Raw genomic sequence first — 21,245 nt, 5'->3', positions numbered from 1 at the left:
ATTATGCCATGCGGGAAAACTAACTCCACGAGCTTTCAAAAGCATATTTTTGACCTTGGATATTTCCAACCGCATGGCCGATTAAGAGAATTTGAAAACACAGCTCACCTTCAATGTTGACTGTAAGAAATTTCGCAATAAGACCTGGAACCCTAAAAATACAAATCAAGAAGTGTATTAATAACATTAGATAACCAACTATTAATGAATCTTTCATGAATAATTCATCTATATGAGGTACATAATGTCTGCCTTGCTGTAACATACAGCTCAACAGGCCGCACCGACGTGTATCTCAATTTAAAAAAAAATATAAATCTGCGAAAGTTAAAAACAAATCGCCGTGTGTAGTAGTAGTAAAAAGCACATCTTATTTTAAAGTATAGAAAGTAGGACCTCTCGCGTACCACTATCACACCACTGGTGAGGGAAACATCCGATTCTGAGATAAGTGAGAACTGCTCAGTGCAGAAAATTGAGATTTTTAAAGAAGAGCTTATTTAAAGATGAAAGCGGCAGGGCGTAGAACGTTTAAAAGGAAAAAAATCAATTTGGAAAGTACCATAACCAGCTGTACCAGCTACTGAGGTTAGTAAGAGCTGCAGTTATACCTTTTCTTCAATGGTGCATATGTTGAGAGTACCAACTGTGGTTTGCTTCCTTCACGCCAACCATCTCTGTCCTCGACGTGCAGACTCCATGGCGATCGCAGACTGACGAATGCTGCTCGGTACCTTGGCAGTCGGCTAACTGCTGCCACTTAAGGCAGCGAAGATCCCAGATTGAGCAAAACGCCTAATCAACCAGCCAATGGATTCGCAATGTGAAGCCGAGCCCAAGGAAAAAGCCACCGCCTTAGAGAGTCACTTGTATAGGGTCAGAAAACTGCTAGCTATGACCGAGAATGATCAGGTGTGAAATAGCCGCACGGGCGAGCAGATTCACTATATGGCTGCACTACACCCAACGCTGATGCCTCCATTGCTGGTTGCCCATGTCAGCAAGAGCAACATGGCGCAGAGCTCCAGCCTCAACTACGGACTTAGACAGCGGCCCGTACGCGGGTGATGCAATAAACGGCTTTTATCATGCACTCAACACGTGTTGTAACGTCACAGCGGCTTTTGCGTACACGTGAGCATTGCAGATAGACGGGTTCTCTTGGCTACTTATTACAGTGGACACACACAGTTGCATCAGCGGAAATTCCGAAAAACAGATATAAGGCATAGAGCAGGAAGATTATCTTTAGCCTAACAACACTTTTTGCGCAAGCGTTCCTCATTCCTTTTTTTTTGTCAGGCAGAAATGGCTGATAAAAACTATTTCTGCACATATTCATAACTAGAGCTCTAATAGAATAAGGAATTTGAGGCATGTGGCCATGATGAAATGACACCCAGAATTGCCCGGATGTACTCGATGTACCACACCCATAAGATGGCGTGGCCCGTGTGGAAAACGTCCACGCATTTATTGAATACTCCTTGGCAAGCGTTCTTTTTCTGGACAGACCCCGGGTATGCATTCAGTTATTGGTTTACGGTCGTGCACTGACTTTCGGGTTACGCTACGAACTGTTTCGGCTGGTTAATGGGTGCGCTAGAAATTCCGCCCAACAGTTCCGATGCACCTGTAGCTTTAAAAAACCTGCTTCAAAGAAAGAAAAGCTTTTTAAGAATAATGCATGACATTACTTTAATATAAACTAGGTGATCCTGTTATTAAAGAACCTAGACGTATAGGCTGGAAAATTCAAGAAACCTGCTGTTTTTGGAAACTTGGAACGGAAAAGTGCCTTCTCTTTGGGAAATTGCAACTCGGAAGATATTGGGTCCACTAGACGCAGCTTTTTTTGTTGAGTGGCGCTGACAACATTTTTCTAGAATTTCTCTAAACCGCTAGAAACAGCTATTAGAAAAACAAAAATCACTAAAACAGGTTCACAAACAGTTACGGTTCTTTACGGTGCAATCAATAACCCACTGGGCACACATGAAACAGCGATCGTCCAGGCTCAGATGTTCTAAATCTTGAGGTCGTCCCTGAGGACACTCATGACATCAACGCCAAGGAATCTTCTCCAAAAGAGCTCCATGTGGGGCATCGCCAGGACGTTGAGGATACTGACCAGCCCGCGTAGTCCACTCGGCATTCCTTCGACAAATAACACCGGATGATCCAGGCTCTCGGGCTCCATCCTGTACATGATAACCTTCGTGGGATCCTCAGGCGTTGGTTCAGGCATAAAATAAAGCCGTAGCTTGCTCGAGGAAACCTGAATAAAAGGCACGAAGAACAAATGCGGCCGTGAGAGCGAGAAGTTTGGAAGCAGCATTACAAATGCGCCAGCGATAGGAAAGCTGCTGTGCACCTCAAAGCAAGAGGAATCCCAAAGGTCAGCACATTTCACCAGGGTTCGGCAATAGTTGTAAGTGCACGTTACACAACCCTAGCTGGCCGGAATTCCTCCGGAGCTCTTCACTACTGTGACCAATCATGGCACGTGTGTCGCTTTGAGACGTTAACTTCGTACCGATACCAAAAGGTACACGAGAAGTTTTTGCCGCTTACTACGAAGTAGAGGACAACAGCTGAAGAAGCTAATAGGAGCAGCAAATGGAAATGTTGAAGGTAGTTATTTTTTGCAATGTCAATTTGTGTTACTTGGCTGGCTGTCAAGTTTAGCTACTTCTCATTGAATACTAGTGAAGATGGAAATGTCATGATCGAGAAGTTTGAATATCGTTTAGATATGAAACAAGGAAGAAGCTAAGTAACGAGCATGTGTTTAGGAAAGTTTTCTTCACTTGGAGCGATAAATAACAGTAAAGATAGTTTATTGTGTTGTGATATGTATTAAGATAAAATGCTCACGTTTTATTGTAGTAAGAAAACCTATTCCTGCATCGAAATACCTTTTACTAAAGTCTCTGTGTACTACATTGCTTGCTCTTTATGTAAAATTTGTGAGGAAGTCGGTTACGGACTGGGTTCATGAGCTGATATTCTTGGTGTGAAAGCAACGGTTCCGCTATGTGGAATGACTGAGTGGCAGCTATAAGAGGACATTCCGTGCGGAGAGGTGGTTAGGCACTTACACTTCGAACATTTGCAACAGAGACTGTAGGACAGCGCTGCGTTTTTACGTTTCGCATGTTTCCATGAATGAGCGATCTGGGTCATGTACCCCTTTGGGTGTTTTGTTCAATGTTGTGCTAGCGTCGACTTGGAAGAAGCGGCAGAATCAGGGAGAGATAATGCACGCGCAAAAAGCTCGCACCGTTGCTGAGCCCCCCATGAAATGTTTATACCATTTTCCATGCGACTTAACAGGCGCCAAAGTGGTCCTTACCCCCGTTGCCAATTTGCCTCTGTGTCCGGTGCAGCTCTTCCAGTTGAGGCTGAAGGTCAGGGGATCATCGGCAAAGACAACAGCTTCCATGAGAGTGCTGTTTCCGGCGCAGAAGGTATGGTACCGCTTGTAGGCCCAGAGGCTTGCCAACCCAGTCACCTCGGTAGATGAGATTTTGATTCCCATCTGCCACGTCTGCTCAGGATTTATCGGCACCGTAATGTTGTTCGGTATCCTTCGCAGGTAAGCGTTGATACTTTCGGTGAAATCAAATTCGGGGGCACCACTGCAGCGACCTAAAAACATAAAACGTAGGTGGACCTTACTATTATGAGCATCTTTCTCAGGGCTATAGGCAAAGGAGCGTGGTAATCATGGATGACGAATAATTGTGAACGCTCTGTAGCCAAAGGGAACGCCCAAGGGTCCACTTTGCATTTGCTGTGCGTGTACAGAAGAAACGCTTTGCACGACACCTAGCAGCTTTTCAACGCAGGAAAACATTCTTGGGCTTAGCCTTGAGTTTCGTATCGATTGTTACACCCATCCTTCTGGTAGGTAAGCAGGATATCCTGTACAGTGAAGGCTTGGCCTAAATAAAACTTCTGATATAAGCCCACCTGGGTGACAGGAATGAGTCGGCATCCATTTAAAAAAAAAAGCCTGCATAGCACTTTCTGCTATCTATATGAGAGAAAGTTATTCCAGGCTGACCAACAGGTTAGGTAGTAATCTAGACAAATAGTGTAGAGGTGTAACTACTGCATGGAAAAGGAATCTTCCAGTTAAAACATCTTTTTTGAAAATGCAGTTCAGCACCAGTGCCACCCACCGTTTAACATCGCGGCTGAAAATTACTCACATATGTGTTGACATCAAAGTTCCGTTTGTTTTATTCCGAAAAGAGGAACAAGTTCAATTTTTAAGATTATAAAATACGCCACAGTGCCTATTTTTAGGAGTGTGTGAATAGTACTTTTTCGAAACCAAAGGTAATAAGAATAGGCTAGCGTGTCTGTCGAACTGAATCGAAAACGAACAAAAAGGATTGATCTATTGATGAATAGTATGCAAACAGAATATTGCTACGATTATTCCCTAGTGGTGCAAATATTCCCAGGGACTGAACATTCTAGCTAGATAGCTAACGCTAGGCGGAAGGCTGTAAGTCATGGAATGAAAGCTGTAGATGTCGAAGGGAGCACCGCGTATTTCTGAAGTCATACGGGCTACATGATGTCAGTATAATACCTACATGACCAGCATATCGCTGGCGTAGGTCGTTTTACCGCTGCGATGACTGCGAACAAACTAGAGCAAAATATCATTTTATGAAAGGGAAATGAATATGAGTCTTGGCTTTTGATATCGGAAATGAACGCAGGATTTGCAATACCTGGCTGGGTCAACCAATATCTGGCCTGCCTGAAAGTACAATCTTGAAGCAAAATGTATGAGCCTTAAGATCATCACTACCGATATAGACAGCATCTCGGCGCAAGAAACACTTTCCAAAACAGGCAGTTCGCGTCTTCATGCAGCAGGGCTTTGGAGTTGATGGACGCTGTTTTCGAAATATCTTTTAAACACCCATGACGAGCCCTAGTCTAACTGCCTACCAATTATTCGGAAATTGTTTCAAAACAAGAGAACAGATTTGATTTACTGTGAGTCATATTTAATCAACTAATGCTTGATTCACTCAGTGAATCGAGTTAGAAGTTATGAATTCGGTATTCAGAAATTTCGAATACTTGCGGATGCCTGCGTATCTGGGTGCGTTAGTTCACAGTTGTATGCGTATTTACGTGCTTGATGACGTGATTTAGCCTTGATAAAGAGAGTCAGCCCTTTAGTATGCGGTGCAGAAGAATGAGATAGATTACAAGATTATCAGAATACTCTTTGGAGAAGTGTTTACCAACCTGGTGAGATTTTCAACTGGTGTTCAGCCGCATAGCCGACACCAAGTCCGGCGAATAATGCGAATGCCAAGGCTGGTACCGCCATTCGGATTCAGCTGGCTGGTTGAGAACTCGGACGTATTAAGAAGTACCTGAACAAAGATGCAGGTTATCATTCCTTATTGCAAAGAAAACAATGCATAAAATGCTTTCCTAAAGTAAAACATAACACGGTAAAACTCCACAATAAAGAACATTCGGCGAGGACGGTTTTGCTGCCAGTTTAAAATGGTAGCGGTATTAGGGTCATAGTTTCAGAGGCAAACACGACGTGTTTAAAATCTGGAAGCTACGAAATGTGAGCACTCCAAGAAATTCATAGGGATACATTTGAGTCATTGTAAACGTTTTATTACTCGATTTAAGCTACTCTGTGCGCGAGTTTTTCTTGTGTGTTATAGCTATTCTATGCGTTGCTGGAATGTTCATCATGTGATCACCTGATCATGCAACTTTTAAAATCTACGTCGTACGTCCACCGTTAACGAATACCATCGTGGCTCGTCAGGAGTCCGTGACAACATAAAAATAAACAAATAAAATAAATAAATGAAAGAAAAAAGTTTTCCTTGAGCTGCTTCTTCGCCGTTCCTCAATATAGCCTTTGGAAGCTTTATTTTTTACGGCAGCAAAAACAACTAACACAAAAAATTCACATCTCTAGTATTTTAGATGCAGTGGTCGGAAGGCAAAGAGGCAAATTTTTAAAAGTGCGCTGTTTATTGCGACCACTTGCGGCAGAAAATAAGTAAATAAGCAAGAACTTGGCAGTGGCAGTAGCAAAAAGGTGCTGTATTTATAGAGATATAAATGATTAAGGCATTGGGGTGCGGGCAATTTGCTGTCTTTTAGTATCGGATCATCTTTTCAGTAAAAAATAATGTTCCATGCGCAACTTCTATGAAGACGTAAAAACATATTAGGTGGTTTTAAAACGTGTTAGAAAGAATAGGCATTCTAGTATCATTCATTCTTGTGGTGCAAAGGCACACTGAAGAGCGCATGCGACTGCTATATGCTTTTCCAAGCAACAAATAACGCTAGAAAGCCAATATACGTAGAATTATGTTATTAAATGACAATGTATTCCGAAGCATCGGCTGCGAAGATCAGTCTGTTGAGAAACGATATTTACATTGTTCGCTAGATAACGAAGGAAACCGTTAGTTATGACCATAGTTGTTACTTCTCTAACGAAGACAGAACTGAAAACAGAAAATTTTCGATTGGCTATGTTAACAAAGTCGTGTAAAGCGTCATGAATGGGTAAACATGTACACAGGCGTTTCTAGGTAACTCGTAGAGCCTTTCATTGGAAAGTCCTGCTCTTCGTAAGAGTGCCTACCCGTGATCATGATCTTTCTTCGAACAATTTAAGCTCATAGAGCAGGGTGACCAAGGTTATCTGCCAGTTGTGGCAAAACAAGGACGATAGGGTTGTGTATCAGCTCTGATAAACAAGGGACAACGTTCGAATAATAAAAAAAAAACAAAAATTCGATCGATAAACATAAATTCGCTGTTCACAAGGACAGGTGTGAAGGGGACGTTCGGACACCAGAGAAAGCAAATGTGACTTTTATATTATTCCCTGGCGGGAGGGTTCATCACTATTGGAGCTCTTTAAAGTGCACATTAAGGGTTTGTGGGTTGGGATAAAGGCCATGCAGCTTACCTTCTTTCCACAACCATCCGCTAGGGCCAGGTGGCTGTTGGTGGCTGGGGAGCAGGAGTGCTGAGTACTATTGCTGAGACTCAGAGCTTAAATAGCAAAACTCGTCCCTGACGTTGTCGCGAGTCGAATGGAGGGCACAGTCAATGACTCGGGCTAAGAACGTGTAAGATATATGCCCATTTCCGCAGGCAAACGGCAATCGTCAATACGGCCGGCGCTACAAGTTCATGTTGACGTCTGAGCCGACCACGAATGTTTGATTGGTATCGGCCTTGGTGGGCCATTGAGTCTGGCGAGCGGGGGAGGAAAGGAGATTGTTCTGGGGGGGGGGGGGGGGAGGGCATTTGCTCACCACTTGCTGCTAAGTGGTCCTCGCTGTTCAAAAAGTGTTTGCGCTTTATTTATATGCGAACAAAACATTGTTGCCGCCCCTATATTTCACTAGTAACTGATAACTGTGTGCGGAAATCTTGTGTACTGCACAACCCTAACCATGTATTGCACTACCATGCCAGCATCTAGCCACTGCATCGTTTCACCAGAGAGGAAGAAAAGTGTTCGATTCATGCTTGTAATTGACTAAAGGACATTTTTGCAGAACGCATTAATGAAAGAAGGTCATGGTACGAAGAAGAACTATAGTAAACCTTTCTCGCCTACACTGCTAAGCCTTCAGTACGATGAGTTTACGTGATGTATTACATTTGTCTTAGGACAATTAGAAAAGATACAGGTTTATGCGATCAGTGTCCGGAAGCAGTGGGAGTTTGCAGCTGTGTACTAGCCTCAGCATATATACAACATCGAGCTTTGTATATAGCAGCAATTTAGCGTACAAAGCAGGCGAGGAAATGGCATCAAGCACTCAAAGAGAACGCCGCACACACAAAGGTGCACAAAGACTGAAGGGGACACTTATGCTCCGCCTTAAGGGTATTGCGCGAAAGCGTTAATGGACTAATGTCTATATGTGCAGAATGATTGTTCTTTATTTTACATAGGTAAATTGTTGGGAGTTCTCTTACAGCTTCTGCCGCATTAGTGGAGCGGTTAAACCAGGAACCACTGCTCAGTCAGGTGGCTGTTTCAAACGCAGGCGCCAATTGAGCTTGAGCGACACAGGTTGCTCTTCCCGAGCAACGTCTCGTGATCAACCCATAATTTAACTGCCACCTACACAAGTGGGCAGTTTGCTCGCAATCTGGTGGGTAGGTTGTGACGACATCCCAAGGTCAAGAGACCTCGGAGGTAGGTGGGGCACCGGCTTTAATGAATTGTCTTCTCACGGGACTTTTTCGCTCAGGCCACCGCCACCGGCGACGACGAAGACGCCGGGTTTTCGACTGAACGGGACCTTTATGACTATCTTGTGAAAACAAGAAAACCACAAATTATTAAGGGTTACACAAATGCTATGCGTTCTATGCTCGTACAAAGTTAACTTCTTCGCCGTCTTATAGATTCTGCCAGTCAGGCCATCGGCTAGGGCTAGCGCATTGTACTGGCTAATTTAAGATTCCGAATGGCGCTGCAGATACATCTGATTGTAAAATTGGTTTATTTAAAGAACTTGGCCAATGAATACAGGAATCCCTAATGCGAAATATGAGCGCAGCTTGATTTCGCGGTACATTGAGGCAGAAAATATGGAGGACCCTTAAGCTGCCCTTAAGAGTACGAGGCCTGTAAACTATCGCAAGGAGCGAATGCCTCTGAGTGGTGTAGAGCAGCGCGGTGCAACCTTTGCCCGGTGCCCAATCCTCTCCCGCGTTTGCTGCTCCCGGCGAGAAGGCGTTCCAGCGTGCTTGTCTCATTGCTGCAAGGAGGAACGCGGAAGCCATAAAGGGTGCAAATTTTGCTCGGAGCGTGCCATGAGACACCCGGCGCATTTACGCACAGGCGGTTCCCTCGCTAACCCTAGCCTAGGCCGCGCACTGGCGCCGACTCCACACCTTTACTCCTTATCAACCTATTCTCCTTCATGCCCGCTACCCCGATCAGTTCTCCTGTGAGCGCTGCACAAAACTGGCAGACTTTCTTCTCGTCCTCGTCCCATGTCTTACCTTCCCACACCCTCCATCCCCGACCACGGCGGAGTCAGAACGGGATACTTTCCTGTCGGCTGCTACAGACCAGCGCCGGATTATCATCGACGCCATGAAGCGGATAGCCCTCCAAGGGTTGTGCTTTGTCCTGTAAGGGTTGTCACGTGCATGCAAAAGAGGGGGGGGGGGGTTGCCTCCTTTCTTCTGCGTTGCTTGGGAATAAATCTTTTCACAACTAACGCCATAACGAGGTGCGTGGTACGCTCAAATGGCTCCATAGACGCCCATGCCTGTGTTGGCTCACGTTTTAGCTGCCTCATGGCTGACTGAAATTGCGAATGGCTGTTATGTGGTAAATCTTGCGATGATTAGAACCTAATCAGCTCCGCACCTGTGCGACAGTTAAGAGGTCCACAATATTTGAGCTAGAAATTGCCTCACCAGGGCAACGCAGTGCGTCTATTTTCACAAATCCTTTAATTTGTGCCGCTCGAAACAGAGGGGTAGCGAGAGTGTCTGTCTGCCACCGTATCCATGGAAATGGGTTACCATTTGGCTTTACACATACCTCCGCTTTATGCAATTGTTGTGGCGTTTCAACACTCTCGCCAAGTAAGCTCAGATTTAGATCGCTGCGGGAAGAGCAGTGGAGCCCTCCAGAGCGCAGGCGACGGGCGGAATCTGTCTCTTGGTTGCTGGTGACAGCGTCCTTTCTTCCAGGGTGCCTCCGTGATACCATGTAGCACCTGGAGGGGGTGTGGTTATTTACGAGGGAGAGGCTGCAGCGATGGGGCATTGTGTGGTCTGTGCAGCGCCTTAACACCCACTCCAGGGGTTAAATCGACACATGATAAAGGAATGCATGTGATCGCCCGGGTTTTCTGGTGAGCGGTGCATGTGGGCTTTCTAGGCCTTCCCATTACCCTCGATGCTGCCTTGCGGGACTGTTGACAGTCGCGGGAGCTTTCGTGCTCTGGCGGAACCGCTGTGTGGCTGTGCCGCAAGTCGCCGTCTGCGTGCGTTATTTCCAATCATGGTGCGCCTTCTTGGGGAGTTCCTGAGCTTCCTTACGGATGAGCTTTTCCCTTGGGGAACAGGGTTTTCTCCGCCATTGGTGGCGCCCTTCCATGTCCGTATTGGACGAGCATGTCAGGGTTCTTTTTCAGCCGACGTGGTTTGTTAAACCTCATCACTTGATCGGCGCAAAGTAGGGGTACTCTTGCTCACTCTATTCCGTTCCCTTAGTCAAACCATGTGTCAATTTAAGTGTCAGGTAATTATGCTACACAATCATGGTACAATGCTTCACTGTACATATATGTATAAATTTAAAAACAAATTACGCACCCCTTCGTTGTTTATATAGATCTATTTTCATTTAATTATTCACATCCCGAAGCCAGCTGTATAGAAATTTCATGTTTATGCTATCTCTCTACATTTGTATATAGCGATCCATTTTTAGCTGTGCTAGTGTACTTGCTTATCGTATCAGTTATGATACCCGTCATGTCGAGTGTTCTATGTGATTGCCGCTGTCACCCCTAATCTCCTTGTGAATGTGAATAAGCTTTTTCTAAGAAATCGCTTATGCACAGAATGGCGGCCATCTGTAAACGCGTTTAGGAAGTCATTGCGTAACAAGCGGCGCAAACTTAACGCGACCTTAATCGCCGGGCCCCACTGTATACTCTCCAACTACACTTTCCACCTTACGCTTTCGGCTTTTCTCTCTTCCACTGCCATTTCCTCCTTCATGTTTTCATTCTAGCTGTCTCTTCGTTATAGGCCTACTTTTATCCTTCACCGGGCTCTTCACCTTGCTATTGTTCTGCTGGTTACGCCAACAACGACGACGACCAGCAAGACAGTAAAGGGCGCCTAAAGGCTGTGCTATGAGAAACTTTTTCTGTTGTGTTTTAAAACTTTGTTTTGAAAACTTAAACGATTGCCTGGTAACAAGGCAGCGAACCAGTGGTGGTAAAAACATCGTTAGTGGTGACTTTGCTGCCTGCAATAGAGGATAATCACCAGCGAGGCAGCAACAAGGAGCCAAAGTTAGGAAAAGATGCACTGACTATTCTTTTTATTTTCATGAGTGTACTTGTTAAGAGCGTTCAGAAAGCTTTGTTTCAAGCATGCCGAGCGCCTCCGCCGCGGATATGCCGCCTCCATGGCGAACGCAAGCTGACCAATGCTGCCAAGCATCCTGGCAGTCGATAAATTGCCAATACTAGGGGGCACGAGGGTTCCACTCGTTGATGGGGATGGTTAATCAAACTGCCGAAGTTTTCGCGATAATAAACCTATATAAGCACATTGGCCAACTGTAGATATAATAAAATGCTGCTCAAAACGTTTCAGGTTTGGACCAGCCGAAGCCGACGGCAAAATCCTCTGTCCCAGAGAAGCCCTCAACTGTGTCCACAAATATGAGGGTTTAGGACTGAACTAGATTTTTGCAAAATGTCGGTTTAGGGAAAAGAGTTTCATAACATATGTCACGTGTGCATTCAGATGTATTGCACGGATCCTTCACGATGCGATCTGCGCGTGATGAGACTTATCCTCTCGTTATATATTTTTACGAGCATCGAAAATAAGTGGACTGTTTTCGCAGTGTAACTGCTGAGCATTTCTTTTCTTGTACCCAATTTATGTGCACTATAGACTACTGCCACACTAAAGCATATGAAATATTATGCACAATAATGTAAATAATGAAAACAATTGAGCAGTAGAAAAAACAAAAGATTGGAGTTAGAAGCCGCAGCATTGGTATTTCAGCAGTCACCACAAGCCAGTGACATAGAAAAGAAAATGCCAGGAAACAAAGCATATAACCTGCGAAACACAAAAATGTTTGTTTTGTGCCATTACTGGCTCCATAAAAACAGAGTTTTAAACGTACGGCAATAGATCGGTGGAACATGAGACACGCATCCCTTATGAGAAAAATATTTAATGAATAATGTTAATTCGAAAATTTCAGTAAGTAACTTCAGAGAAACTTCAGAAAAACTTCCGATTTACAGAGGAAGAGAGAATATTTTCGCCGTTTAGAACATATGTCTTGTTAGACACTAGTCGCTGATAAAATAAATTAACTCTGCACAAAGTTCCACAAAAAATAATTCTCCAGGTAGAAAATAAATTCCAGGTACATGGTCTTGGCGAGAGGTGATGAAATAATCAATTCTTCTGGTATCCCTACCAAAGGGGACGCGCAGTATGCAGACCACGCGCCTCTCTGCCGGGCCATTATGGAAAACGTGAACAAAAATCGCTAATGCTCACCGACAATTTACTTTCACTACAAATACCACGGATGACCATGGATGTTTAAGTATCCTTGGTACTATCATCGTCATCAGACAGGCCGGAAACGTGTATGAAGTTTTCATTTATGAGCGGTGATACCATTTGGCTTCCGTTTACTGTGGGTATTCAACTAGGATTAGTACTACGCCAGAAATTCTAGCACACACTTTTCATGCACCAATCCTATAAAACAAACTTCATTTCGACAATTTAAAGCTCATTGGCGATTTAGGTACGCTCATCGCATTATCGTATATTAAAAAAATCCGATGAATAGGATGATGTGCTGAAACTATCTCAGCGTAATATTTATAAAACTGCTCTGCTTACTGACACTGAAAGCGAAATTGCGTCGTCCTTGAAAAAATCGACATCGGAACATACTAGCCTCTCTGATGGCCGTTGTTCTCTTGCGTGGCGTCGGCAATATTAATCTATAAACTCCGGACGTTGAAATAAAGGCCGATAACGGAACGCAGCGAAAAATGTTCGAGCTATTCTTACTGCCTCATCGCGTAAATAAGCGAAAGTTATTAAAGATTTTGTTTATTCATACTCTTCTGCATTCAACCAACGTCAGTCTGTCTGCATTTTATACGCCCTCGTCACAGCCTTCTCCTTTCAAGGTAGGCGCACTCTGGGTTATTGCGTAGCAGCCACCCTCTGCCACGGGAATCCTAGGCCACCCGGAGCACCTAGGTCACCCGCAACTCGGCCACCCGCAGTCGCCTGCTGTGGTTGGCAGGTGAGAATAGAATTTACCTGAATTGAATTATTTTATTCAGTTTCATTCAAATTCCGCCTGCCCGCCGTTGCAGTGCAGAAATGGGCAGACATAGATACATTTATCACCGATACTCTTTCCATACATTGAGTCTATCGATGTTAGGTACCGCTTGCCAAAAATGAAACTATCCGAGTTTAGGTATCCAGAATCTATTTTTAGTGTATCTCGTGTTTTAACAATACTCGATACTCAAAAAGTAGTGGGCCGCAGATTTCGAGGCTGCATGCTTTGATTCTGACTTTGGGCCGGCGGCGCTCGCTTAGGTGGTAGCGCATTGAAAAAAAAAGGGAAGAATTAGGAAGACACGACGGCACTGCCGTTGGCTTTGTCAGCCGTTTTCTTACCTGCGCTCATTGTTTGATAAACGCTGCGCTTTTGTACACTCGGTGAAAAGGGTTGGAGAGATAGGCTCACCGTTAAGGTATTAAGAACACCCCTTCACCAATATGTGAAGTTGCTGTGGTTGCCAATAGAAATCGTAACACTTTCCGCTTCCTGCTCAAGAACTTACAGAACATTAACAATGACGGAGTCATCAGCAACGGCAGCGTCAAATGCATCAACTGACGCATTAATTTGGTTTGGAGGATCAGTGCTAGAAGTCGCAGTTTTCAAGAGGCGCTAGTTAAACTCCTGTTTATGAACTATACCGCAATGATCCTCGAATAGAAGTGGATGTTTTTCGCTTTTATACTTTAATAGAAAACCCCTTCATAAAATACAGCATGGCAAATGCTCTTCTGTTTTTGTATACAGAGGCTTTTTGCATTTGCTCCGCTTAAAATACGGCCGCATAGCAGAGATCTTTCGGACGCCGGATTGAAGAAATGCAGCTGCTTACTACAGTTAAACAAGAAAGATTCTATACACCATAAATAGATTAGCTAGTTATGTTTCACCAAATAAAAATGTTTAACCCTTCTATTCTTTCTTGTTGTCCTTCTAGCCTTTAACTAAAGATGTTTAACTTCAAACGTCTATTCAATACAGTGCTGGGGAATTAACTGCTTGATGTTTTCAAGCTCACAGAGTCCGGACTATTAGTAAGAAAGGAAGAGCATCAGAAGCTGCTTCAAATTTTTTTGTATGTAGTGAAGCTGCACAGAGACCGGTTCGGTAAGAGATTATTAGCATTAAAATAAGTTTTTCTTAGCTGCTTATGGATCCGATCGTTCGAACGTCAGTATAGCTTGAATAAATGCCAAATGTTTTACTAAAACAGTTGCGCCGAGAGTCGGAATTATTTCAATCTGTGCGGCCGGATGCTTTAAAACCGTCTAAAATACAATGTGCTATATCATATACAGAAACATTCTAGAAAACCACTGTGAAATTTGTTAACTACAGAAATAACATAACCATCTGTATCCATAATGGGGATTTCAGTGGTGTCTAGATGTATCCACGATACCGCATCTGGTATCACTATCGGAAATTAATAAATTAATTTAGGTTCTTTGTCTTCGCAAATCCCATCTCTGTGTGCATCGAGTATAGGTAGCGAATATACTTTTCTCAGGTATCGTGCCCAGCCCTGGCCGGTGAAAATTAAATATTTTTAGTACGTAAATGAATTCTTACAGCTGACGCTCTAGATTGCATGGCAAAATGAAGGGCTGTATGGCTGGACCAAACATATAACATCAGTGTAAGAGAAAAAAAAAACGTAGAAAACATTGCCTTAGAGTTTTCACTTGTTTTATTGCCCGTTGAATCAGTCATCCCATTGAGCACTCATCTGACATCTTTCAAGGAGGTTCACACGTTTTAAATTTTGAGGTTGTTCCTGAGAAGGCCTGTTATATCCACGCTAAGGAGCCTTCTCCAAAAGAGCTGCACGTGCGGCATCGCCAAGAAGCTGAAGACATCGACCAGAGAGCGTAGTCCACTCGGCGTCCCTTCGATGAAAAGCAACGGATGATCCAGGCTCATGGGCTCAATCCTGTACATGATAACCTTCGTGGGATCCTCTGGTGTGGGCTCAGGCATGAAATAGAGCCGTAGCTTGCTCAAGGAAACCTGAACAAAAGGCACGAGGAAGAAATCCGGCTGTGAGAGCGAAAATGCTTCAAAGCAAGATTGCGAATGCGCTTGCGATAGGAAATGTGCGGTACGCCCGAAAACAAGTGAATCTCAATGGTCGACACCTGTGCACCATTGTCCAGTATTCGATGCCATGCCACGTTGAAACAGCTAAAGCGGTCGAAAATAAACCGAAGCCTTCCTCTGCGGAGTCCATTATGGCCCATGGGTCGCTTTAGGACGTTAAACACTATACCCTTATTAAAAGGTGCACGAGAGATTTGTGCTGGTTTCTGTGAACAGAAGAAGCTAAGGCGTGTAGCAAAAATAAAATGCTGTCGTTTCTAAACCTCACTGTTGAGTCTATATCTTTGTGCGTACCTCTGTTGCTTGACCGGCTATCGGCCTCTTTACTATCGTTCTTTTGATGCTATTTAAGTTCGAAGCGTCAACACTGAAAACAATGAATCATTGTACAATAAGACCATATGAAGAAACTAAGCGACGTGAATGTGTTTATAAAACGACTGTTTAATTATGAAAGATAAATAACAATCAAAAGTAGGCGGGCTCATTGCGTTGTTTTCTCTATAGGAATAAAAATTTAATGCCTCTTTTTTTCTTTAGGTCCTTACGTGCTCGGAAAGCGAGACCATGCTTTGACCCAAAGGCGTTTATTTAAAGCTTTTGATCTTATAGCCTTTACCAGGCGGCAGTTACCCTGAGGGCTTCCACCCGAAACGCCTTTACCTCAAAGAGTAAAGCAGAAATTTGGGCGAGTTTGTACGATGGCTTTAGCACAGAGGCTTTTTGCCTAAAGTCCTTTACACTGAGCACATTTATCTTGCCGACGCCGACGTGTAAGAAACGACAAAATCAGAGAGAGGTAATGCGCACACACAAAGCACGTACATTCTTTGTTAAAAGTGTACAGTCTAAAGGGTTTGCTTCCATGTCTTGCAGCGGGTCTCTTTAGCACACCTGAGAGCCCTAAGATAGGGAGGGTTGAGGAATCACGTTCCTCATGCCTTCGCGAGATTAGAGTCCCTGAGCATACAATAGTAGCCGCGCTGCAGGCCTCATAGGCAGGTTCCTTGAGCTGTATACTGTTGAAAAACACTGTACCACAACAGAGCACCTAAGGAAATGTGTAAACTGTTTTATACACCACTAAGCAGGCAGCCACAGGCTGCTTACCTTTGTTTCCAGTTTGCCTCTGTGTCCGGTGCAGCTCTTCCAGTTGAGGCTGAAGGTCAGGGGATCATCGGCAAAGACAACGGCTTCCATCAGAGTTCTGTTTCTGACGCAGAAGGTATGGTACTGCTTGTAGGCCCAAAGGCTTGCCAACCCAGTCACCTCGGTACCTGAGATTTTGATTCCCATCGGCCACGTCTTCTCAGGGTCTATCGGCACCGTAACGTTGTTCGGTATCCTCCGTAGGTAAGCATTGATACTTTCGGTGAAATCAATTTCGGGTGCACCATCGCAGCGATCTAGGCGCATGAAAAGTAGGCGGACATTAGTATCATGAGCATCTTTCTCATGGTTATAGATGAAGGAGCGGGGTAATAACTGATCGGGAATAAATGTTAATGCACTGTGGTGAAAAGGAATGCCGAAAGGTCTTCCTTTCGAACTTTCTATTCGCTGTCTGTGTAAAGCAGAAACGCTTCAGACGTCACCTAGCAGGGCTTGCGCTTTAGTTTCCTATCGGTTGTTCCACCCGTACTTCGCGCCAGCACGACTACCTGCTGGTTGCAGGCCTGGTTAGGCTAATACTGCTGATATAAGCCCCCCCCCCCCCCCCCCCCCCCCTCAGCTGATAAAAATGAGCTCTGATCCCTTTGAAAAAACCTGCAGCGGGTACTTTGGTATGTATTATGGGAGGAAGTTAGCCTATGCCGATCACCAGGTTAAGCAGCAAGCTAGAGAAATAGTGAAGATGCATAACGAGTGGACGAAACGGGAATCTTCCAGGTAGAAAGAGGGGCTTTTATGACAATGCTTTTCTCAATATGTAGCATCTACCGTTTAACATTTGTGACTGAATAGTATTCAGTTACGTGTTCAGATTAAAGTATTCCTTTCATTTTGTTCTGAAAATGTGACGAAGTTGTTCTCTTTAGAATAAAAAAGGCAACGCAGTGGATATTTGTTTGAATGAGAATAATACTTTTTAGAAATTAAATCATATTCGTATAGACTAGCTTTCGTGCCACAGAGAATACAAAACGATTTAAAAGGCGGGATTTAATAAAGAATCGTACACGAATGGAATATTTCTTCGAGTATTTCCCATTTGTAAGAATATTCCCAGATACAGAACACTCATGCTGAAGAGCGAAGCGCTAGCTGTGGCGCTATAAGTCGTGAAAATAACTTTCGAAGTAAGCACCACTAATTTTCTTTTGCGGAAGCAAAAGGAAGTATGCATATTACGTTTATGACTATCATGACATACGCGTAGGATAAGTGTGGTGCTTATGTCCGATAAAACTCAACACACATTGAATCCAGTTATGGCTTCTGATATCGAGGATGAAGAACGAATTTGCATCATCTGGCTCAACGCCGTTGGAAACTACAGCAGTGAAAAGCCGTGGACTTATGAGTCTCACGAATACCTGTACCCATATGGACAGCCTCTTGGCGCTGGACCCTCTTTCCTGCGCAGACAGATCGCGGCAGCACACTGTGCGGCGTCCTAGTTGTCCTTGTTTTCGAAATTTTTTTCGGCAAAAACTGTGCCATGTTATTGCCGAAAATTTTTCCAATTATTCGGAAACTATTCCATAACAGGGGAACTGATAGGATTTATCGTTAATAATTTTATAACTTTCAATACCTCACTCGTTGAGGGAATCGAGTAAAAAGATATCGATTAGCTGTTCAAAATTTTTAGAATACTAGCATACACTTACGTATATCCGGGTGTTTCTTAACAATGATATATGAATTTCCGTGCTTGGTGAGGTGATATAGCCTTTATAAAGAAAACCAGCCCTTCGGTACGCAATGCAGAGGGCTGAGGTAGGTTACAACGTTGTCAGAGCACCACTTCCTAAACTATTCACCTACCTGGTGTCACTTTCAACTGGTGGCGAGCGTTGTTGCCGAAACCAAATCCGGAGAATAAAGCGAGTGCCAAGACCGATATCGCCATGGAGTTTCAGCAGCTGGTTGGTTTAGAGGATGGACGTATAGAAAACTACCTGAAGAAAGATGAGAGTTAGCATTTAGAACGCAAAAAGAATGCATAGAATGCTCTGTTAAGGTAGACGTTAACACGGAAACACGCTAGAATGAAGCACAATCGACGTGGACATTTAATATGTCGCTTTAAAAGGGTCGCAGTATTATGACCAGAATTTCATACGAAATGATGACGTGTTTAAAATTCGGAACTGAGGAAATGTGAGTAACGGCGACATTGGTCTTTAAATTTATTTTATCTAATCATTATATTCCTCAATGCACGCCACTGTGTGCGTGAGTGCTACTTGTGTTTTCTGAGCATTGGTCTTTAAATTTATTTTATCTAATCATTATATTTCTCAATGCACGCCACTGTGTGCGTGAGTGTTACTTGTGTTTTATGAGCATTTCACGTGCTGTTTGAATGTTTATCATGTCATCAGCTGTCTACTGTAATTGTAATATTTCTTTCCGTTGTACTTCCGCTGTGCGCGAATGCCTTCGTGTCGCTGCAGGCGTCTGTGAAGAAAAAATTAAATAAATAAAAAAATAAATAAAGGCTGCTTGGAGCTCCGACTTCGCCATTTCTGAACTTTACCCTTGGCAGTGTTATTTTTGCGGCAGCAACACAATTGGCAGGAAAATTTTCGAAACGTCTGATGCTATTGCAGCAAATAAGAAAAGGATCAAGCTCATATCAGTGGGAGTAGCAATTTGCTGTTGGTACCAGCAGGGATCTAAATGATCATGGCACCCGGTTGCGGTGTTCGTGCTGTCAGTTCCCGCTCTGCCTTTTCCTAGAGGTATGGTTCCAAGGGAAAATGTTATTCATGCCCATAACAAAATAAAACAAATTCTGGCGTATCTTGGCGAACACCCGACGATAAGGTTGTTCATCGGCATTGATAAAGAACGAACAACGTGTGAATTTGTTTGCTTCAAAACGGGAAGCATAAAAAAGAAACAGGCATAACCAAGTTTATGAAACGTTTCCGAACTGATATGCAGCTCTAACATTACTGAGGCTGCAAACAGAGGCAGTATTATTCAGGGTGCAATGGGACAGTGGAGAGAGCAGGCGACCGCTGATTTTTTACTTCAACAAATCGCACTAGAAAGCCGATATAGAACGATGTCATAAAATAATCCAGTACGCAGAAGCATCGGCCGCTAAACTTGCTTTTTGAGAAGTGTCATTTACTTTCATCAAAAATGAAATAAGCCGGGCTAGTTGGTACATTCTTTGCATAAAAACAGCGCAGCAGACGGGACGTGTTTGTGTCTTCTTTTCGTGGTCCCGTGTGCTGCGCTGTTTTTATGCAGTCAGTTACTTTGTTCGCTAGATAACGAAGGAAACGCTTTGTTATGACGAGAGTAGTCATTAGTTCTCCGAGAAAAAGTCGCCATAGTGGCTCAGTGGTTATGGCGCTCCGCTGCTGACCTGAAAGATGCAGATTCCCTCCCGGCTGCGCCGATCGTTTTCCGATGGAGACTAAATGTTAGAGGCCCGTGTACTGTGGGGTGTCAGTATAAGGTAAAGAACCCCAGGTGGTCGAAAGAATCCGGAGCCCTCACTACGGCGTTCTGCATAGCCTGCATCGCTCTGGGACGTTAAATCCCATGAAGCAAAAACCATAAACCAATCGAACGAAGAGAAAACTGCCAGACATCGAAAATTTCTCTTCCGATGAAGAGTGGGAATTTGCGCCTGTTGGTTCATCACAGAAAAGTAAAATATGCCAGCGCAAAAAAACGCACGGACGACAGAAAAGAGACAAACACAGCGCTGTGTTTGTATTTCTTCTGCCATCCATGCGTTTTTTTTTTGCGCTGCATTTTTTCCTTTTCTGTGATTCCCTTTCGATACGCCAACAAGCTGGTGTATGGCGTCTAAAATAGGCAAACATGCACTAGTAGATTATGGTCAATGCTTAGAACCTGTTTCGCAGTCATCACCTTTGTAGAAGCGTCTACAGGTGATAATATTCGCTTTCGAACAAATTAAGCACTTATGGCAGCGATGCCAAAGATTATTTTCGTGTGATGGCGAAAGCAGGACGATAAGTTTGTGCATCAGCAGTGATAAAAAAGAACAACCTTTAAACAATAAACAAAAACGCAAACGTTTTCAATAAACCTTAATTCGAGATTCACAGTGAAAAATATGAAGGAGACGTTCAGACACCCGCGAAGAGCAATGCGACTTTTGAAGCATTTTCCATTCAGACAATCCTGCGCTAAACGAGCATCCTACAGTTGACTTTAATGGAATGTGCGTTAGGATAATAGGCAGCTGACTTACCTCCTTTGTCGAATTTCCCGCTGGTGCTTTTTGCGGCTGTGGAGCCGAGTGCTGTGTCTCGGCGCTGAGGCGCTCAGAGCTTAAATACCCAGACGCGTCGCCCACCTTCTTCTGAGTCGAATGGTGGGCACATTCAGCGAGGCAGGCTGACAAGTTGAAATATATGTGCCTATTTCCGCAAGGATATAGCAGTCGCCAACACGACCGGCGCTACAGTTTCGTGTTGACGTCTTAGCCGAGCATAAATGTCTTATTGGTATCGGCCTTCGAGAGTCGTTGTGTCTGGCGTGCGGAAGATAATATGAGGTTGTTCTGGAGCATCCACTCTCCGCATACTGTTATGAGATCCTGGTTGTGTAAAAAATGTTCGCGCTTTGTTTCTATTTTCATTGTACATTCTGTGCGAACATACGTTTGGTGTCATATTGGCAAGTTCTTAAAAAAACAACATCCATCCTCTTACTCCGACTCCCTGCGAGTCAACTGAATCAATATACTTATTTTCGCATTCAACTTTCCTTCCTCGTCCCATGTTGAGGGGAACGGACGGAGAGACAGAAATAGTTTTCTTAACATGGC

At 43.9% G+C, this 21,245-nt stretch overlaps 2 protein-coding genes across 2 annotated transcripts; both read right to left on the bottom strand.

Annotated features, from left to right (window-relative positions):
- Positions 1-1,937: 1,937 nt before the first annotated feature.
- Positions 1,938-7,250, bottom strand: LOC144135121 (uncharacterized). Its single transcript, XM_077667870.1, has 4 exons — positions 6,995-7,250; positions 5,281-5,411; positions 3,356-3,651; positions 1,938-2,278 (listed from the first exon to the last, which is right to left on the bottom strand). Exons 2-4 carry the CDS (start codon positions 5,363-5,365, stop codon positions 2,027-2,029), a joined length of 633 nt encoding a protein of 210 aa, XP_077523996.1. The 5' UTR covers positions 5,366-5,411; positions 6,995-7,250; the 3' UTR covers positions 1,938-2,026.
- Positions 7,251-14,828: 7,578 nt separating this feature from the next.
- Positions 14,829-20,773, bottom strand: LOC144135120 (uncharacterized). Its single transcript, XM_077667869.1, has 4 exons — positions 20,667-20,773; positions 18,248-18,377; positions 16,367-16,662; positions 14,829-15,166 (listed from the first exon to the last, which is right to left on the bottom strand). The coding sequence occupies exons 2-4, from the start codon at positions 18,330-18,332 to the stop codon at positions 14,915-14,917; spliced, it is 633 nt and encodes a 210-aa protein (XP_077523995.1). The 5' UTR covers positions 18,333-18,377; positions 20,667-20,773; the 3' UTR covers positions 14,829-14,914.
- Between the last annotated feature and the right edge of the window lie 472 nt (positions 20,774-21,245).

The sequence above is a fragment of the Amblyomma americanum genome, chromosome 5, assembly GCF_052857255.1.
Source record: "Amblyomma americanum isolate KBUSLIRL-KWMA chromosome 5, ASM5285725v1, whole genome shotgun sequence".
Taxonomy (NCBI): Eukaryota; Metazoa; Arthropoda; class Arachnida; order Ixodida; family Ixodidae; genus Amblyomma; species Amblyomma americanum.
This window is presented reverse-complemented; position numbering and strand designations above follow the sequence as displayed.